This window comes from Seriola aureovittata, chromosome 10, assembly GCF_021018895.1.
Source record: "Seriola aureovittata isolate HTS-2021-v1 ecotype China chromosome 10, ASM2101889v1, whole genome shotgun sequence".
NCBI lineage: Eukaryota > Metazoa > Chordata > Actinopteri > Carangiformes > Carangidae > Seriola > Seriola aureovittata.
In genome coordinates, this window is record NC_079373.1 from 3,363,504 (window position 1) to 3,382,643 (window position 19,140).

Here is a 19,140-nt window from a genome sequence, read left to right on the forward strand (position 1 = left end):
AAAAAGTGGTGTACTTTCATTTTCTCAGCCTATATTTCTTTCATAGGATTTTCTTCCATTTCTTTAGTTGAAAACCGTGTTATATATGTGTTATATGTCTAATATCAGTTTATCATGTAGTAGCATAGGTTTCACATTGTTTATGGATAGAATAGTGCAGTGATGTCATAGAAAAGTACTGATAGGCCCTTTGACTGCCTCCCACAAAAGAGCTGTTCAATATGAATATGATGACTGCTGGTCAGCCATTACTTGATGTGCCAGTCTTCTATCGCCTGTCAGTGACACTAACAACTTGCCATCCCTTGTCTTCATGTAGTGAGTTTGGATCTAAGATTGTGACATTGAAGCCAGTAGTGAAAGTTTTACCCAAGCAGTTTGAGTCCAGAGAGAAGGCGGTGAGAGACGAAGCTAAGCTGCTGGCTGTAGAGATCTACAGATGGATCAGAGATGCTCTGAGACCACCACTGCAGAACATTAACTCTGTACAGGTGGGACATGCTCATCACGCATTTTCACCCACCTTAATGTTCAACTTTCAGAGTCAGGATAAACTAAGCAATGCTGTTTGTTCTGTCCCTGCAGCTGAAGGACCTGGAGGAGGAGTGGGTGAAGCTGCCTTCATCTCCTGCCAAGCAAACCAGGTTCCTGCGTTCCCAGCAGGACCTGAGGGCAAAGTTTGAACAGCAGCAAGCCCAAGGTGGAGCAGAGTCTGATGGTAGGTTTAAATGCGTAGCAAACTGCTAACAGATGTATATGTCTATGCAAAACCTTGATTTGATGGTGGGGAGTTGTACAGTCATGGTTTGGTGCCATCTCTTCTTCTGTTCCTGTTTCAGGAGAGGATGTGCCAGAAACAGCAGCAGCTGTGGATCCTTATGAACTGCTGGAGGCTGTGGAGATTCTGTCCAAAATGCCCAAAGACTTCTATGAGAAAATAGTAAGTTTATCAAACTATGTAGACTACACAAGAACTTAAACAAAAACATAATGTCTGCCTGTGTTAACTGCTCAGGTTTCATCTTGGATAGGTATACACAAACAAAATTCTGATTGACTTAATTCGACTTGACTGATTTACGTTCAACTTCTAAAACACCATAAGTGGAATTTTATACATGTACAAGACATGAATTTGTAATTAAGCTTTACTGTGTGATGGCAGCACGGTGGTGCAGTGGTTAGCACTGTGGGTTAGGTTAACTGGTGACTCTAAATTTGCCTGTAGGTGTGAATGTGAGCATGATTGTCTCTGGTTATCTGTCCCTGGTATACCAGCTGGGATCAGCTCCAGCCCCTTTACAAACCTCAAGGATAAATGGGTATAGGTAATGTGTGTGTGTGTATGTGTGTGTGTGAGAAATTATTTTGATATGTAACTTTGCTGTGTCTGTTTTTTCAGGAAGCTAAAAAGTGGCAGGAAAGGAAAGAAGCTCTGGAGGCTATCGAAGCTCTGACCAAGAACCCCAAACTAGAGAATGGAGACTATGGAGACCTTGTCAGAGCACTAAAGAAGGTAAAGACTGAAGTACTTCTGTGGTATTATCTGGAAGTAGGTGAAAGGACTCTTATCATAAATAAAGACTGGTCTAGATAGACTTGTGTTGAGGGGGATCTCTTACCTCTTGTTCACTTACTGGTTTTTTGTTCCAGGTTGTTGGGAAAGATGCCAATGTGATGCTCGTGTCATTGGCAGCTAAATGTCTGGCTGGACTGGCCAGTGGCCTCAGGAAGAAATTTGGAACATATTCTGGACTTGTAAGTTAAAGGAATCTATTTATTTTATCACAGTGATTATGTTATTTCTTTTTATAATAAACTGTCTTGGAGTCTCAACAGAAGAGTTTGTTTTAGTATCTAAAAGATTCGGGGTTGTTTTTCTTCCAGTGAAGTTATTGGGTATAATTGGAAAAAACTACTCAAAAGCTTTGTTTTATTAATTTGATTTGAAATCCATTTTGTATGTTTCATTTACTTCTAATGTAAAGGCAGAGCTTCAGACTTTTTACATTGGTTGCCTTGGTGCGCTTCTTCATTTTTTTTTTTTTTTTTTTTTAAATAAATTATTATTATTATTATTATTATTATTATTATTATTTTTATTTATTTATTTAGTTTTTTTTTTTTTCAATGCGCACAAGTAATGAATTTAAGTGTTTGTTTTTTGGGTTTTTTTTGTCCGTTTTATCATCTGAACCATGGCAATAGGACAAGCTGTTCTTTGTGAAAGGCAGCTGTATTGGTATATTTCAGGCTCTGGTTCAGAACCAGTCCTGTCCTCCTCACAGTCCTAAGCTAAGAATGTGTACAGGTGGAGAGGGAGAAGAGCTTGATGCATCATAAGAAGTCCACAGCAGTCTAGGCCTATAGCAGCATAACTGAGGGATGGTTCTGGCAAGACTGAGCCAGGCCTAACTATGAGCTTTATCAAAGAGGAATGTTTTAAATGTAGAGAGTCTGCCTGGACCCAAACTGGAAGATAGTTCTGTAGTAGAGGAGCCTGACAGCTGAAAGCTTTGCCTTCCACACAAGTAAACCTGCATCCTGGGAGTAAATTATTCTAGTGGAGTAATGGAGTACTATGAGCTCTTTAAGATATAATGTGGCCTGGCCATTAAGGGCTTTTGCAGAATTTTTAAATTCTGTTTTGTGATGACTCCGATAAAGGATTTTAAATTCTGGTCTGTTCCATGTATCAAAATCATTGTTTACCGCTAAATTGGAGCCGTGTGTGTGTTTAGGTGGTTCCAACTATTCTGGAGAAGTTCAAGGAGAAGAAGCCTCAGGTTGTCCAGGCCCTGCAAGAGGCGATTGATGCCATCTTCCTCACTGTAAGTACAGTCTAAATACAAGGATTATATTTAGTAGTGAACAACTACCAATTGTGATGAAAGCGAGAACACGAAATCTGTGATAATGTTCTTCAGTCTCGTTCCACCACTTTGGTGTGGCTTCTGTTGGATGAGCACCTCTGTATTAGGTAGGCTTGAATATGTGAAAATCTGTAGTCTGCGCCGACAACAGCCGTGGCCAAAGGTATTGTGTTTTCAGGTTGTCCGTCCGTCATCCCATTATTGTGAACATGATATTGCAGGAACATTTTGAAGGAATTTCTTTAGATTTGGCACAAATGGTCACTTGGACTCAAGTGAACTGAACTGAATGAACTGATTTAGAATTTGGTGGTCAAAGGTCACTGTGACCTCACAAAATGTTTATGCACATATCACATGCTAATTATGATACAATTTAACACAAATGTCTAATAGAATAAAAGGAAGTGATGACATTTTATATGCAAATGGTCAAAGGTCATCTTAACTGTGATATCATAATGTTCTGCAGAAACATTTCTGGTCAATAAATTAAATATTAAGTAACAACTGATTCTCTACACATTTTAAGTTCAGTCACTGCCAGGTTTAACTATTGCAGAGCATATTGAACTAAGTGACAAAAATAAAGTTAACTTGCTAATATATGAACCATTTTTATAAATTATATAAACTTGCTGCTATTTGATTGCTGTTTGGATGGCACAACAGATGTCAAGTAGTAAAGATTTAGCAATATGCAAAGACATTGCTTAAGTTTAAATGGTGAAACTCAATTTTGCAAATTACTAATTTAAAAATAGCTGGTAATTAAGAACATAGGAAGGACTTAACAGACTTAGCTGCAGCTGCACCAGCATTTTCTTAAATTCACCACTAAGTCCTTCTTAAATGATGCCTAAAGTCCCTAGTCTTAGAATGCTGATAATTTACATTTACTCATTTGGCAGATGATTATATTTATGCAAAGTGATTTTTATAAGTTAGGGACATCACTAAAGTGCTACAGTAGAAGGCCTTAGAGAATGCAATAGAAAGTACATGGGGATCAGGTAAAGAAGTGCACATTAAGTGCGAGTTAGGCATGTTAGCTGGTTAGAGGTTATTAGGAGGTGTTAGGTATTATATCGGGGTATTACAAAATTAAAAGGGATTATCCACTCAACATGATTCTGCCTCTTTTCACACACCACGAATGGTAACGACAACAATATCTATACCACCGTGAGCATCCACACTGAGCAATAAGCAGCATAGATGTGATGTGGTGCGTCTTTCAGCACCACGGAGATGAGCAGATAGAGAGAGAGATGTTGTTTATTTCAATAAGTTAATTTTATTGCTGATAGAAAATATATTCAAAGTTTTACTAATCCATACTCCTGTGTGGAACAATTACACCTTAGTCTTCCTAACTGCTGTGGTTCATATATTAGTTATTTTATTTTGTTAAAGCGAAGCATTGAGAATGACACCATGTAAATTTGGGTGTGTCTTGATTGGCTGCTGATGTTTCTATCGTTTATAAAATCACTCTGAAAGTGATCCCAACGATATTGTTCACCACTGTTGTCATTATAGTTGTGGTAGTTATCATTCTTGGTATGGACTGCCCTGAAGAGAACATATCTTGAAGGGGCTATTTGTAAGTTTTCTCTGCTGCCGATCATGGTTTCTTGGCAGGAGCGGTTGGTTTGCTTCAGCAAAAAAATAAAGTGCTGGTCAATGCCAACTTGTCTGCTAAAGTCTTCCGTAAACACACACCAACAGCAAAAGCCCTGTGGAAAGTACCCATGAAAGGAGGCCTGGGAGTGGCCTGGGAGCCATTGTGGGCAATGCATTCTGTTTGTTGTAGGATCATCTACTTTAGATGAATATAGGAAATGTACAATCCTCTTCGGTTTACTTGCTTATAAAGGCACTCAATTTGGAAATAATTGCACATCTACTAGAAAGATGACCTAGTTAAAGATGAATCCTTTTTCCAGCTGTGAAATCCCCTTTAATGTTCATTAAAGTAAGAATTATTTTTTAAAAATCATTCTTCAGTTGGCTTGTCATGACTCTACAGGGTTTGCTGCAAACCCTCATATAATGATTCCTAACTTAACATGACTGTTGTTATTTATAGAGCACTCTACTGATTCTCCAGACCAGCCTCTAATGCGTTTCAGAAGATGCCCCTAATCTAAGTTGGATTGTTATTTTCTGTAGTCTCATAATGTCATATTTAATGTGATGTATCTTTTTCCAGACCACTCTCCAGAACCTCTCGGAGGACATCCTAGCTGTGATGGACAATAAAAACCCCTCCATTAAGCAGCAGGCCTCTCTGTTTCTAGCTCGTTCCTTCAGACACTGCACACAGGCCACGCTGCCCAAGAGCATCCTCAAACCCCTCTGTGCTGCTCTCATTAAGGTACACAAACCCTGGGTGGAAATGTCTTAACAGTGTTATTATCTTTTTCTTTTGGTAACATTGTACATGATAATAAACCTGTTTCTTAGAGTTTACCATCTCAATATCAGACTGACATGAAAATAAAGTTAAGTTAAAATGCTGACCAAAAAGTAGCAAAGTGCTGCTGTCAGGGAGTAGTAAGTAAAGTACTGTACTGTGTAACCTGTAGGAGCACATTGTTGCACAATTCTGACACACTGATTATCATATAGGGGGAGATGTAGGATACTATGTGAGATAGTTTCAGAGTAGGGCAGCTGACAACAAGGGAAAGACCATGTGACAGCCTGTATAGACAGCTGACAGGAGACAAAGATCCCAAGGGTGCTGCCATGGGCTAGCAATCCATGGTAGCAGTGGCGAGGCCTAGCATCTTTGTCACAGCCAGCATAAGCTATGTCAGATATAAGGAAAATACCCCAAGGGTCAGCAAGAGCAGGGGTTGAAGATGACCCACAGGCAAACTACACGGCAACAGACACTGGAATGGACATGACTATGACTTGGATATGCGACTCAGTGAAGGATAGGGGTACGGACCTATTCTCTAGGACTAAAGCTGGGCAGAATAGTTCTCAGGGTGATGTAAGCGTAGTTGGAGAGAATAAAAATGTTAGGCTAGAGGGAAATAAGCTCCAGATTTGTCCTTGTGGCTGGCAGAAAGTAACGTCAGTTAGAGGCCTTAGAATGCATCAGGGAAGAAGAGATGTGTCGCAAAGGAAAGGCAGTGTGGCCGCATCGATCGATACTTTTTAAGAAGTCAATCGAATAAGTCGGATGAAGTCCAGCGACAGGTAGAAAACCACAGTTCGAAGGATATCAATAACACAGCTACAGAGGGGGAGACTACAAGAGGGGATGCAGCTGATATTGAGGTGAACAGGCCAACCAGAGAGAGAAATATGGAGCAGAAAACCAGGGTTAAATGGCCAAGGGCAAATAGCAAGAAAGAATGGGTCAGTCAATACAGATCTATCAGTACTTTTAAGCAGACTAGGAGGAAATCCAAGCACTAGACTAGAGAAGATAGGCAAAGGGAAATGGAGAAATTAGTTAAGGAAAGAAGACAATTAAGAAAGCAGTGGGAAAGGGCAACAGAGGAAGAAAGGGGGGGAATTAATGTGTTGCAAGAAGATTTGAGAGGCGGGCTAGCAGTACTTAGAGGGGCTGAATATCTTAGGAAAAAGAGAAAGAGGAAAGAATATGTAAGGACAGCGTTTTACAGGGACCCTTTCAAGTTTGTTAGAGGATTGTTTAACCAGGAAAACGGAGGGCAGCTTAAGGCAACAAAGTTAGAAGTGGAAAAGTATTTAAGAAACACATATTCAGATTTGGAGCAGAATAGAGTAGTAGGCCTTCCACCCGACATGCCACCATTAGGAAAGATAGATCATGAGATGGATGTTAGACCACCCAGGTGGAAGGAGGTTGAGGAGGTAGTCAGGCGTGCAAAGGCTTCTTCGGCCCCAGGGCCAAATGGAGTCCCCTACCGGGTTTATAAAAGCGCACCTGATATCCTAAAGTTTTTGTGGAGGCAATTAAAAATAGTTTGGGAGAAAAAGGTTATTCCCAGAGCATGGCGTAGCGCAGGAGGTGTTTTTATTCCAAAGGAGAAGGAATCCTCAGACCTGAGTCAGTTTCGAACGATCTCTCTCCTAAATGTAGAGGGGAAGATCTTCTTTAGCGTAGTTGCACGGAGATTAACTAGTTATTTAGAAAGGAATAGCTTAATAGATACTGCAGTACAGAAGGCAGGAATACCAGGTTTCGCAGGGTGTTTAGAGCACACTACCATGATTTGGCATCAAATTCAAGCAGCCAAGACAGAGAAAAGAGACTTGCATGTCATATTTTTGGATTTAGCAAATGCGTTTGGTTCAGTGCAACATAGCCTTATTTGGGAGGCATTTGATTATTTTAGAGTGCCTGGAGTAGTGGTTAATTTAGTAAGGTCGTATTTCCAAGACATTAGACTATGCTTAAGTACAGCAGGCTTTACGACAGGGTGGCAGAGGCTAGAAATAGGCATTATGGCAGGGTGCACGATTTCTCCATTGGCATTCACAATGGTGATGGAGGTAATCATTAGAGCTTCCAAGTGGGTTATAGATGGAGAGAGGCGGCAGGATGGGATGCGCCTTACACCAATTAGGGCCTACATGGATGACATGACGTTGATAACTACAACGGTGCCATGTATGAAAAGAGTACTTGAGAGACTTAATAAAAACTTTAAGTGGGCTAGTATGAAAATCAAGCCTAGTAAGTCTAGAAGTATCTCAATAAGTAAAGGGAAGTTAAGTGATAGGAAGTTTGTAATAGACGAAGAGGAAATTCCATTAATTATGTAAAAACCTGGTGGTACAAGGCAGACTTGAATGACGGAGAACAGGTAGTGCAGTTTCGGAAAGATGTTGCTGAGGGACTGGATAGAATAGATAAGTCGGGGCTTCCAGGAAAGTTGACGTTGTGGTGTCTGCAGTTCGGGTTATTTCCCAGGTTGATGTGGCCACTGTCTGTATATGAGATTCCATTATCTGCTGCAGAAAAAATGGAAAGATTAGTTAGCTTTTACATTAGGAAGTGGCTAGGTGTTCCTAGATGTTTAAGTACGGTGTCACTGTATGGGAAAGGCATACTTCAGCTCCCAGTAACTAGTCTAGTGGAGGAGTTTAAATGTACAAGGTTAGCATAGAGCTCCTGTTATCTGGGAGTAAAGATGCAGTAGTTAGTAAGGTGGTTCCAAACCCAATCAAGGGGAGAAAATGGACAGAGATTGTGGGTAATGTCCAAATAGGCCGGGGAGGCTTGGGGCTTGGCCCAGGCAAACCGGTGTGGAGTAGAGCAGGTCCCAAAGAGAAGAGAAAGCTAGTTGTGGAGCAGGTTTGTAGACAGGAGGAAATATTAAGGGGTGCTAAGGCAGTGGCCCAGGCTAAGTAGGGACAGTGGGTGAAGTAGGATGTAGAGGATTTGTAGCAAGGTCTGTTGTCTCTTTGGTGAGGGAGTTAGGAGGAAGTGGATAGAGTGTGAGGAAAATAGTAAAGGACATGTCAGATGAGGCAGCAAGATCCAGTCAGTGGATTTGGATGAGAAGAAGTAATGGTAGCTGGGGGCCCAGCAGGGGGAGCACTTAGGATAGACAGACTCTTAGGAGAAGCAAGGAAGAAATCCAGGTGAGGAAGTGTTTTTAAGTGGGGGGGTGTGGCCTGTGTGAGCCTCTTTGAGACCATGCGGTTAGTTCAGGTGAGTTGGCCTGTATTGTTTGTTTGTATTGTTTTGAATTGGTTTGTAGTGTGTCTTTGACTGTTTAGGTGAATTTGTTTGTTTTAGGTGAGTGGTATTGTCTTGGAGAGTGGGGGAGTAGGGGAAGGTAGAGCACAGCCTAATCCGGTGGAGGAGAGTTTAGCTTAACAAGGCATCTCTCCCTGACTCTACCTCCCTCATTCAAAATGGCTGCCACTTTCCAAAAAAAAAAAAAATCTAGTCCAATAGAACGGAACTTTTTAGGGGAGTTTTTGTTTGCTGAATCTGCTAGTGTGTTTAGTCCTAGTTGATGATAGTGTTGTTTGTGGTAGCATAGGCAAGATAAAGGAGAAAATAATCGTGGTGTGAGGAGCAGTGATGGCTGGCATTAGGGGAGTGACTCTGGGACGCCAGTGATCACTGTCTAGCCTCCTTGAGGTGTCGTGGGACCAACTAGACGAAACACTGGTGAAAGGAGGTTCCCACCTGATGACCCCAAAGACATGTTAGTTATCACTGCTCATTAGTCTGTATAGCTAAATTAATAGTTATCATAGGACTTAGGATATTAAGCTTAGGGAGCTATTCACTGAGTCTGGTCCATTTTCTGTAGCACAAGTTTCTTGTGTTTACCTTAAATTTCAGGCTGTTGATGAAATTATTTAAATCATTACCTGTTCTTTTCTCTTTAACCATCACAGCAAGTGAATGACTCTGCTCCAGAGGTGCGTGACGCTGCCTTTGAAGCTCTGGGGACGGCCATGAGAGTGGTGGGAGAGAAAGCTGTGAACCCTTTCTTGACTGACTTGGATAAACTCAAACTGGATAAGGTATGGATCAGTGGCAGGATGAATGGAACCCACATCCGCTACGATGAATTAAAACCAGTAGTAAGCTCCAATTTTTACTGTCGGTAACTGCTAAGCACTGTCCTTTTTGTTTAATTTGAAAACAGATAAAGGAGTGTTCTGATAAAGTAGAGCTCCCTGGAGGGAGGAAGGGTGCAGGAGGTGGAGGAGGTGGTGGTGGATTGGCAGACAAGAAGTCTGCAGCTAAAGCTCCTCCCCCTGCTGAAGCTCCACCCAAATCCTCTGCCCCATCCAAGAAGACCCAAAGTGCTGCTTCCAGCAAGGTATGCTCAGAGCAATGCATGTATGGAAAACTAAGATTAATTTAAAAAAATTATGTTTTGTCACCTGGTTGTCCCCAATTTTGCTGGGTCATGGACAATATGAACAAATATATCAAAGTGGCATTAACAGTTTAGAGCTGAAGTGTTTTGCGTCTCTTTTTTGCAGCCATCAGGGGGTCCACCTAAGAAAGGCAAACCAACCTCTGGAGGTGGTGGAAAATCCAAGAAGGCTGCTGACAATAAAGAAGTCACAGAGACTGAACTGTCCGTAAGTCTGTTTGCTTTTGACAAAAGTTTGTCACAATACCATACGAAGAGAAGATGGTTCACATTAGTTATTGGAGCGGTCAGAGTTTGGCTGATGTTTTTCTTGAGCTCCAAAAGCTCCTCAATGACATTCTGTGGCGCAGGTCATTCTTTGCCTGTTGGATAGATGATTCTGTCCCTGGTCCATTTTTGTAGTTAACGTATGTTACTGACTCATCTTCTCTCAAAGAAATGTATTCCTTCTGTGTTAGCAAACGGTATGACGTGACGTACCTTCAGAAACTCCTGTAGGTTAAACCTGGCGTCCCTAATGCCTTTAGGACTAAATGGCCAAACTTGAAGAAACTTGCTTAGCAAAATTAAGGCTACAACCAATCTATAATGTTGTTTGTTTGTTTTAACGCAAAAGCTGGTACCTGCTCCATTGAAAGAAAACATCTGATTTTGTGTGTGAATAAGTAAATTTCAAGTTCTGTTATACATCTTGCATTCCGGCCAGCACAGTAATGGTCCTTCTGGAAATCAATGAGGTTTCTAATTTAGTTTTAGTTTTCAGCCATTAGGAATAGACTTTTCACTTTTTGACATTGTGCCTTGTTAAAACAGGAAAAGCACAGGTAGAATTAATGATGGCTACATTCCCTTTAGGTGAGGCATTTCCAGCGCCCTGGTATTGTGTATGCTCACTCACTGACATGGCGTACTGGTACAGTGAAGGGGATGGAGGCATTGTTACTGTGACTGTTTCGACCTGTGCAAGTCGAAATGTCTGCCATGAAGAGGGTTTTCTATTATGGTTCTGAGGGATTCAGAACAAACAAAATATTGCTGTTGGAATTTCTGATTACTTAAGAGTGTGTGTGTGTGTGTGTGTGTTTGTGTGTGTGTGCGCGTCTTCATATCAGGCTGAGGTGTGTGAGGAGCTGGCAGCAAATGTACTTCCCGGTTCCTGTCTGCAGCAGTTGGACTCGGCCAACTGGAAGGAGAGACTAGCCAGTATGGAGGAGTTCCAGAGGGTAAATGCAGTAATTAGTTGATATAAGTCGGCACCTGCTTTGATTATTAGTTTATTTCAGATTCTAAAATGTGAGGAGTTGAAGCTTTTCTTTGTAATATAAAAGTCACAGATTACATCACATTAGGCTGTCAAATATTATTACATCTGGCATTTTTCTTTTTCTCTGACATTTAATAGACAAAATGATAAATTGATAATGAAAATAATCCAAAATTGCTGCCCAATTTGGCACTAAAGGAAATATTAAAAAAAAAAAAAGTGTTGGGATAATATCAGTGTTGAAGAATCCCTTACTGGTTGAACACCAGCCTTTATGTTTTCAGTGCAGAGGACTTGAAACTCTACATTACATGTTGAAGGCTGATGTGTCACTACATGTCAAACTATAATATGCAGGATTGATAATCTATAGATTCATGTTTGATTCTAGGCTGTCGAGACCATGGATAAGGGGGTGATGCCCTGCCAGGCCTTAGTCAGGATGTTGGCAAAGAAACCAGGCTGGAAGGAAACCAACTTTCAGGTAACTGTCTCCGTTACAGCAGCTGAATGAAATGATCATTTCTGTGAAGCAATTTGGCAGCAGCTGTTTGGACTTGCAGAGTAACATTCCCTACAGGAAAATACTTCATTTTGGCGGGTTTGACCTTCTTAATAATAATAACTCTTTTGAAAGTGTTACTGGCTCAAACATATATGACTAGACTAGAATCAGAATTAAGACAGTCCCTTCACTGCATCCATGTTTCCATCACTTCCTCTTTCCCTTGCAACTTTCAGGAATGAGTCACTTTATGCTTGTTTGCATCTGCATGTATTCCTATTTTGTAGATTTATTTTTTAATACTGCAGGTTATGATCAGAATATCTTTGAATGTGTAGACATGATTTATAAGTGCAGATGCTAAATAGAATTGATGATTAAAATTAGTTGTAGCTGAAAGATGTCGGGCTCTCCCATGATAACATCCATGATACAGATGAAAGGGTCAAATAACGGGTCAAATGAATGAAGAAAGCTTTTAATCACACCTACAATAAACACAATTTAGCTGTTTTTAAGCAGATGCTGATTCGGTAAACAAAATCTATAATTCAGGACTAATACACTTCAGTTGGTTCTTTCGTTTGTCCAATTTCGAACAAGTTTAAAATAAGGGATGTGTTGTCTGCTCCTCAGAGCAGAAATAAAAGCTTATGATGGTGGTCTCCTCTCTTTGTGTAGGTGATGCAGATGAAGCTACACATTGTGGCTCTAATAGCTCAGAGAGGAACGTTTTCAAAGACATCGGCCGGCGTGGTTTTGGATGGCTTGGTGGATAAGGTCGGAGACATCAAATGTGGTGGAAATGCAAAAGAAGGACTGACGGCTATTGGACAGGCCTGCTCACTGCCGTGGACTGCAGAACAGGTTCTTAAACAATTTCTCGGAACATTAGAAGAGTTGCCCTCATAGAACTTGAAAAGAAAGTTGGTTGATAGTGATGATGAGAATGAACATGCTGTATTTACAAGGTTTGTGTTTTGTCAGGTTGTCTCTATGGTATTTGCACAGAAGAATCCCAAGAACCAGGCAGAGTCTCTCAACTGGCTGGCTAATGCCATGAAGGAGTTTGGCTTTGCTGGGTAATTTCCAGTCTTTATTTCAACACTCATTATTATATCAGAGCATTAAAAAAGTCAATTCAGTGTTTTGGCTTAAGAAGAAACACAAAAGATATTACAGCACCTTAAGGGTGTCTGTTGACCTTTTTGACCTTCTCCATCTCTCTCCAGTATCAATGTGAAGGCTTTCATCAACAATGTGAAGACGGCTCTGGGAGCGACTAACCCTGCTGTCCGGACAGCAGCCATCAGCCTGCTGGGAGTCATGTACCTCTACATGGGAGCTCCTCTGCGCATGTTCTTTGAAGATGAGAAGCCTGCCCTCCTCGCACAGATCGATGCTGAATTTGAAAAGGTAAGCACTTTCCAGGTGGATCAGAGAATATGTTAATTAAGACTTAAAATCATCTTATGGTCACCTCACTACTTGGTCATCCTGACAACTGGTTTGCTACAGTGTATGACCCATGAGAGGGAAAATAAGAGATCTTTATGTATGTGTATCATCCTCAAAGATGCAAGGCCAGTCTCCACCAGCTCCAGTCAGATTCACCAAGAAGGCAGCAGCGGAGGAGGAGGGTGATGTCGGAGAGGAGCAGGAAGAAGATGGAGGAGGAGGAGGAGGACAGGACATCATGGACTTACTACCCAGAACAGATATCGGGTAACCAGAAAAGACAAAGCCTCTTTGTCGACCTACACTGACTAATTTTAATGCTTAAATCTGTGAAATAAAAGCTCAACTAAAACCATTTTTTAGTATGAGTATCTAATATAATACCACTATTTGAACATTGAACATTTTGCAAAGAAAATCATTAGTGATGTGATACTCAACATACCTCAGTACTGAAGTTGTACCCAGATATTTACAATAACCAGTGCCATTTATAATGAGAATATGTACATATGTCTAAGAAAACACAAGCACTCATTAATCATCTCACACACACACACACACACACACACACACACACCCTGGAGTTGATGCAGAAAATCCTGACATAAATACTGTACCTGTTTTCTCTCCTATCGCTTCTCATGTGTCTCTTCCCTCCTGTCTTTAAGTGACAAGATCACATCTGATCTGGTGTCTAAAATTGGGGATAAGAACTGGAAGATCAGGAAGGAGGGTCTGGATGAGGCTGCAGCCATAATATCAGACGCCAAGTTCATCACAGCCAACATCGGAGATCTGCCTCTGACCCTGAAAGGTCGACTCAGTGATTCCAACAAGATCCTGGTTAGTAAGAGATCAGGTCTTTCCTGCTTATACAGATTCTAACCTCAACTTTTGTTCTGGCTCCAAAAGCTGTCACTGCACCACAGACTGTTTTCACCAGCACAGCTTTGTTTAACATGAAACAACATGTAAAATGATCATCGTGTGCATGGTCTCCAGGTCCAGCAGACCCTGACTATCCTGCAGCAGCTGGCTACAGCCATGGGACCTGGACTTAAGCACCATGTTAAAGCACTGGGAATCCCCATCATCACTGTTCTTGGAGACAGCAAGGTACTGGGCACAAATCACAAACACACCCCCAGTAACACACATCTTTGTTTCCACATTCAGCAGCAATGGCAGTGTAGTTCTTTAAAGGGCCATTCCATCTTACTTTGTTCAGTGTCCACATTTATTTCTTCATTAATTTATTAATTTAGCAAATTGATTTGATTTAATTACAAGAAAGTTAAAAGAAACACATCAGAACAAAATACACTGTAAATATCAACAGAAGAAAACAGATCTAAAACATAATGATACAAAATAAACGAATCAAAATACTGTGATGTGCATTTTGGAAATGTCCAAACTTTTTATAATCAGAAAATAGTAAATGAGTTAGAGGAGGCATGAGAATATGGAAATCTGTCGATTTGGGAACCGAGTCAAGTCCCTGAATATGTGGTGATGATGGACATGTCTCTGTCTGAAGGCCAATGTCAGGGCGGCTGCCATGACCACTCTGCAGGCCTGGGTGGAGCAGACTGGGATGAAGGAATGGTTGGAGGGAGAAGACCTGTCAGAAGAGCTGAAGAGAGAGAATCCCTTCCTGAGACAGGAGGTACACAGACACACACACTCTCTGTTCTGTCTTGTACCTTCTGGAGACAATTTATAAATTCAGGTGTAAATGTTCCTGAGCTGAATCATTGTACACATGATGCAGATCACACACATAAAACTTTCTTCATCTCACAGGTGCTTGGTTGGTTATCAGAGAAGCTGCCCACTCTGAGGACAGTACCTGGGGATCTGTCGTTGTGTGTCCCTCAGCTTTATGCCTGTCTGGAAGACAGAAATGGAGATGTGAGGAAGAAAGCTCAGGATGCCCTGCCCACCTTCATGATGCACCTGGGCTATGACAAAATGGCCAAGGCTACTGGGAAACTCAAAGTACTGAACTGATTTAGTTCACTATGACTAACAACTTATTGCTTTTTAATAAACGTTTGCAGAGTCTAATTGCTCACAGTGGCAGCTTCAGATTTACAGCTGTGTTGTTTGCAATTATTGTCCTCATCTCCCGCCAGTCTGCGTCCAAGGATCAGGTGATGGCCATGTTGGAAAAAGCCAGAACAGTGATGCCAGCCAAACCTGCTGCTCCTGCCAAAGCTGGAGGGGGAAAAGGCTCTGCAGAGCCGAGCAGAGCTGCTTCAGGTGTGTGTGACATCACAGTGAACAGTCTCACATTAAAACAGATTGTCGAACCACGTCTGTGCTACTTAGTGGTAGTTTTTCATATAATGTACAGACTAGGAGTGAATTCTGACAGCTAGAGTCCCATTTGACAAAATGTAATATTAAATATTCTCTAAACGTCCACACATGTACATCCCTTCATCTCACCTTGCTCTTTTTTTTTTTTTTTTTTTTATTAGCAAAGATTTGCAGGCCTTATTTTTAGTTACTGGTGACCTTTTTTGCTTTTATCATGCGACTTATTATTATTGTTATTATTATTATTATTATTATTATTAAGTCATGTTCTAATCAGATTTGAAAATTGGGTCCAATTTTCCAATCTGTATAATGCCATCTAAATCTACCTGGTTGCCGTGTGTGTGTGTTCGTGTACGAGGTGGAGCCACTAATCACAGGGTTGGAAGTTTGATCACTGGGTCCTCCTGTTCACATATCAGTGTCCTTGAGCAAGACTCCTGTTGATTAGGCTAGTACCTAGCATGGTAACCCGCTGCCATCAGTGTGCGAGTTTGTATGTGAGAGAGAGGCAACTTAGGTGCTGTATAACTGAAGTCCATTTCCAGCACAAACTGGAAAACAAATGCAGTTTTTGCTGTCAAATGCTTTGATAGTCTGCTTAGTGATTGCTTAATAAATATGCTATATTGATACATTGGAGAGAGTTTGACCTGTCTGTCCTCTGCAGCCTCAAGGTCTCAGCCAGCTAGCGAGGACTTTGTTGACAGTAAACCTGAAGTGAAGAAGGTCCGAGGAGGAGTGGCTGCTAAGAAGGTATGTCCATCTAGATCAAGTCCTGTTTATATGTTTCAGTGTGCACACAGAGAACGTTTGATTTTTTTTTTTTTTTTTTTTTGTTAAACTTAATAAATCTGTTAATGACTGTCCAACCAAAACAGAAAAGAATTTCGCTCCAGGCTGACCCCACTGCCTGTGTGGTATTAAATTTGTAGACACACATCACCGTTTGTACTCGAGTTGTTGTCAGTGGTTTTGCATATCAGGCATGTACGTTTCCTTTTTTTGTCGTTTCCTGTCAGTGAAGTGTAAACACTGATGTTTTTCTATTCACCCAGCCTCCCTCCCCTCCCGAGGAACCTGTCCCTCCCCCTTCCTCCAAGGACAAGGACAGTAATGCTAGTAAAAAGCCCCCCAGCAAAGGCAAGGCTGCTGCTGGCAGCCAACAGGTAGATGTGTAACAGGTGTCCTTGTGATGAAACTCAGTCTAGAATCTCTTCACTCTTCGTCTCCATGCTGCTGCTTATTAAAGCTAATGAGCAGCTAACGTGGACAGAGTTTCTCAGTGGACACTCGACAGTTGTTAACCCCTCGGCCAGCTTCTCTCTGCCTTGACCTGGTCCGACCTCGGCTCAGTCTAATCCTGTGTTTCTCGAATCACTAATACTGCCACTGAATATACAAGTGTATAATAAAATGCACATAGACTTGCATTTGTGAGGTGAAATCTGTTTAAAGCTTTAACATGTAACAAGATGCTGACAGGAGATTCAGTAGTTGTTTAGTTTATGCATGCTTAGAGAAAGGGAGCACAAACTGAGAGGTGACTCGTCACTTCGGTGGTTCAGGTTACTCCACTGCATGAATTTGTCTGTGACATGTTTTGGAATAATATCACATCAGTGTTTTCAACACTGTTTAACCTGCACTGAGATCTTTTCAGCGTAACACCCCTTCGTTTCCTGTTTCTACTCTTACTGTCTGTCACTGACACACAACATGATTACATATAATAAGTAGTACACATCCTCAGAGCACAGTGGTTCACGCACTCTCTCTCTCACACTGTGATGTTGCCTTCTTCTCAGGGTGCAGCTGCTAAGAAGCCTCCAGCCAAAGGCATGAAGGATGATGAAGATAAGTCTGGTCCAATCTTCACACTCATCCCCAACGCTAAGGAACAGAGGATCAAAGAGGAGAAGCAACTGAAGGTAAGTGACTGACTGAAAACATGTTATCATCCAGTAGCTTAATGCAGCAACTGTTACACACTGTAGCAAAACAATCCAGCATGGTATAGTGATTTGCAAATAAAACAAGATTAAAATGAAATTTTAATACTTGAATACTTAATCGATTAACTTCAAAGTGTAGTAAAAAACCAATCCTAAATCATCCTTTGCCTTTTTAAAATGGCACCAATACTCCAATTCTGCACTTGTGCAGTTTTTCTTGGTACTCGGCAGATAGTTTGTTCCAAACATCTTTGAGAACTTGCCACTGTTCTTTTGTGGACTTAGGCTCTGTCAGCTGCTTCCGTCTATTCAGTTGTAGGGGAAACACTGCAGCTTGTCTTCTCCTCTCTGCTTCAGCAGTAGAAACAGTCTGACATTATTTGTAACCCTTTTATGTGCATCATTATAATTAAATTTACTTCATAATTGTAATTATAGATTATGGAGTCAATTTGGATAACTCAACTATGACCAGGACACACTTATTTCTCTGACTGTGTGGAAATGTGATGTTACATTACAGACGAAGAACAACACCATTAAAACGCGTTATGTAGGTTAAATGAGTTTAGTGTGGAGCAGCAGCTCTTTGTTTGTACTGTAACTGTACAGAGGCCATGAAAAATATAATTCTCCTAAATGTAACTAAGGTGTATTGAAGAAAACATGAGTAATAATGTTGAGTACTTATAAACCAAAAATATCTGTTGAAAAAAAAGCTCATGAAAAATGACAACACCTAAGTCATTTTGATACAAGGTAGACTTCAGTCTGAGGCCACTGAAAAAACTGTTGGCCTGATTAGAAATGACCTTGTCAGGCTGGCCGGCCTCTGGCTACTGAAGTCGAATATCACAAAATCTGAGCAGAAATTCTGTTTCTTTTGAACTGTAGATTCTGAAATGGAACTTCATTACTCCTCGAGATGAGTATGTGGAGCAGCTGAAGACTCAGATGTCCACCTGCTTTGCTAAGTGGCTGCAGGACGAACTTTATCACCTTGACTTCCAGAGACACGTTAAGGCCATAGGAGTCATGATTGAGGTAACGGTTGATTATATTCATATAAGGGGGTTGTGTTGTAGGAGTCGATTTACTTAGGTAATAAAGTTTGTATGTGTGTTTGTATTTAACAGAGGTTGGAGAGTGAGAGCGAAGCCACTATCGGCTGTCTGGACCTGATTCTGAAGTGGTTCACCCTGCGGTTCTTTGACACCAACACCACAGTCCTGATGAAGGTGCTGGAATATCTAAAGCTGCTGTTTGCCATGTTGAACAGGGAGAACTACCACCTGACCGAGTACGAGGCCACATCCTTCGTCCCCTACCTTATACTCAAGGTGAGCACACATCGCTCAGTGGTAAAACAGGCCACTGTGAAGGTTGTTTGTTTTGTTTTGTATGCTCAGATTCATCTCTCTCGTCCTCAGGTTGGAGAGTCAAAGGATGTGGTTCGCAAAGATGTGCGGGCCATACTGACCATGCTGTGTAAGGTTTACCCAGCATCCAAGGTCTTTCCTTTCCTTATGGATGGAACCAAATCCAAGAACTCCAAACAAAGAGCTGGTATGTCTCTAACTGGCATAAAGCTGCACAAATGTCGGATGGACAAATGTTGGAGGAGACATGTTCTAACCTGTTACTGTGGTGTCCTCCCTGTCCTCAGAATGTCTGGAGGAGTTGGGTTGTTTGATAGAGGGCTATGGGATGAATGTATGCCAGCCGACTCCAGCCAAGTCTCTGAAGGAGATTGCCGTTCACATCGGTGACAGAGACACATCTGTCCGCAATGCCGCTCTGAACACTGTGGTGGCTGTGTATAACGTCTGTGGGGATCAAGTTTACAAACTAATAGGAAATGTAAGATAGAAATCAGCCTTTTCATTCTTTAATCAATCCC

At 41.3% G+C, this 19,140-nt stretch overlaps 1 protein-coding gene across 7 annotated transcripts in view; it reads left to right on the forward strand.

Annotated features, from left to right (window-relative positions):
• Positions 1-19,140, forward strand: part of ckap5 (cytoskeleton associated protein 5) — a 42,068-nt gene that overhangs the window by 11,515 nt on the left and 11,413 nt on the right. For 4 of the 7 annotated variants that reach the window (XM_056387069.1, XM_056387072.1, XM_056387071.1 and 1 more), the window contains exons 5-32: positions 320-491; positions 586-718; positions 840-940; positions 1,403-1,516; positions 1,654-1,758; positions 2,742-2,831; positions 5,089-5,253; positions 9,240-9,368; positions 9,494-9,670; positions 9,837-9,938; positions 10,843-10,953; positions 11,386-11,478; positions 12,181-12,366; positions 12,487-12,581; positions 12,732-12,915; positions 13,076-13,224; positions 13,629-13,803; positions 13,963-14,076; positions 14,501-14,629; positions 14,767-14,961; positions 15,099-15,225; positions 15,956-16,041; positions 16,344-16,454; positions 17,094-17,216; positions 18,135-18,284; positions 18,377-18,580; positions 18,671-18,806; positions 18,907-19,100. In XM_056387069.1, coding sequence (XP_056243044.1) covers positions 320-491; positions 586-718; positions 840-940; positions 1,403-1,516; positions 1,654-1,758; positions 2,742-2,831; positions 5,089-5,253; positions 9,240-9,368; positions 9,494-9,670; positions 9,837-9,938; positions 10,843-10,953; positions 11,386-11,478; positions 12,181-12,366; positions 12,487-12,581; positions 12,732-12,915; positions 13,076-13,224; positions 13,629-13,803; positions 13,963-14,076; positions 14,501-14,629; positions 14,767-14,961; positions 15,099-15,225; positions 15,956-16,041; positions 16,344-16,454; positions 17,094-17,216; positions 18,135-18,284; positions 18,377-18,580; positions 18,671-18,806; positions 18,907-19,100 — 3,850 coding nt within the window. The remainder of the gene's footprint in view (positions 1-319; positions 492-585; positions 719-839; positions 941-1,402; positions 1,517-1,653; positions 1,759-2,741; positions 2,832-5,088; positions 5,254-9,239; positions 9,369-9,493; positions 9,671-9,836; positions 9,939-10,842; positions 10,954-11,385; positions 11,479-12,180; positions 12,367-12,486; positions 12,582-12,731; positions 12,916-13,075; positions 13,225-13,628; positions 13,804-13,962; positions 14,077-14,500; positions 14,630-14,766; positions 14,962-15,098; positions 15,226-15,955; positions 16,042-16,343; positions 16,455-17,093; positions 17,217-18,134; positions 18,285-18,376; positions 18,581-18,670; positions 18,807-18,906; positions 19,101-19,140) is intronic. The other 3 variants (XM_056387074.1, XM_056387075.1, XM_056387076.1) reach the window with 1 other exon arrangement.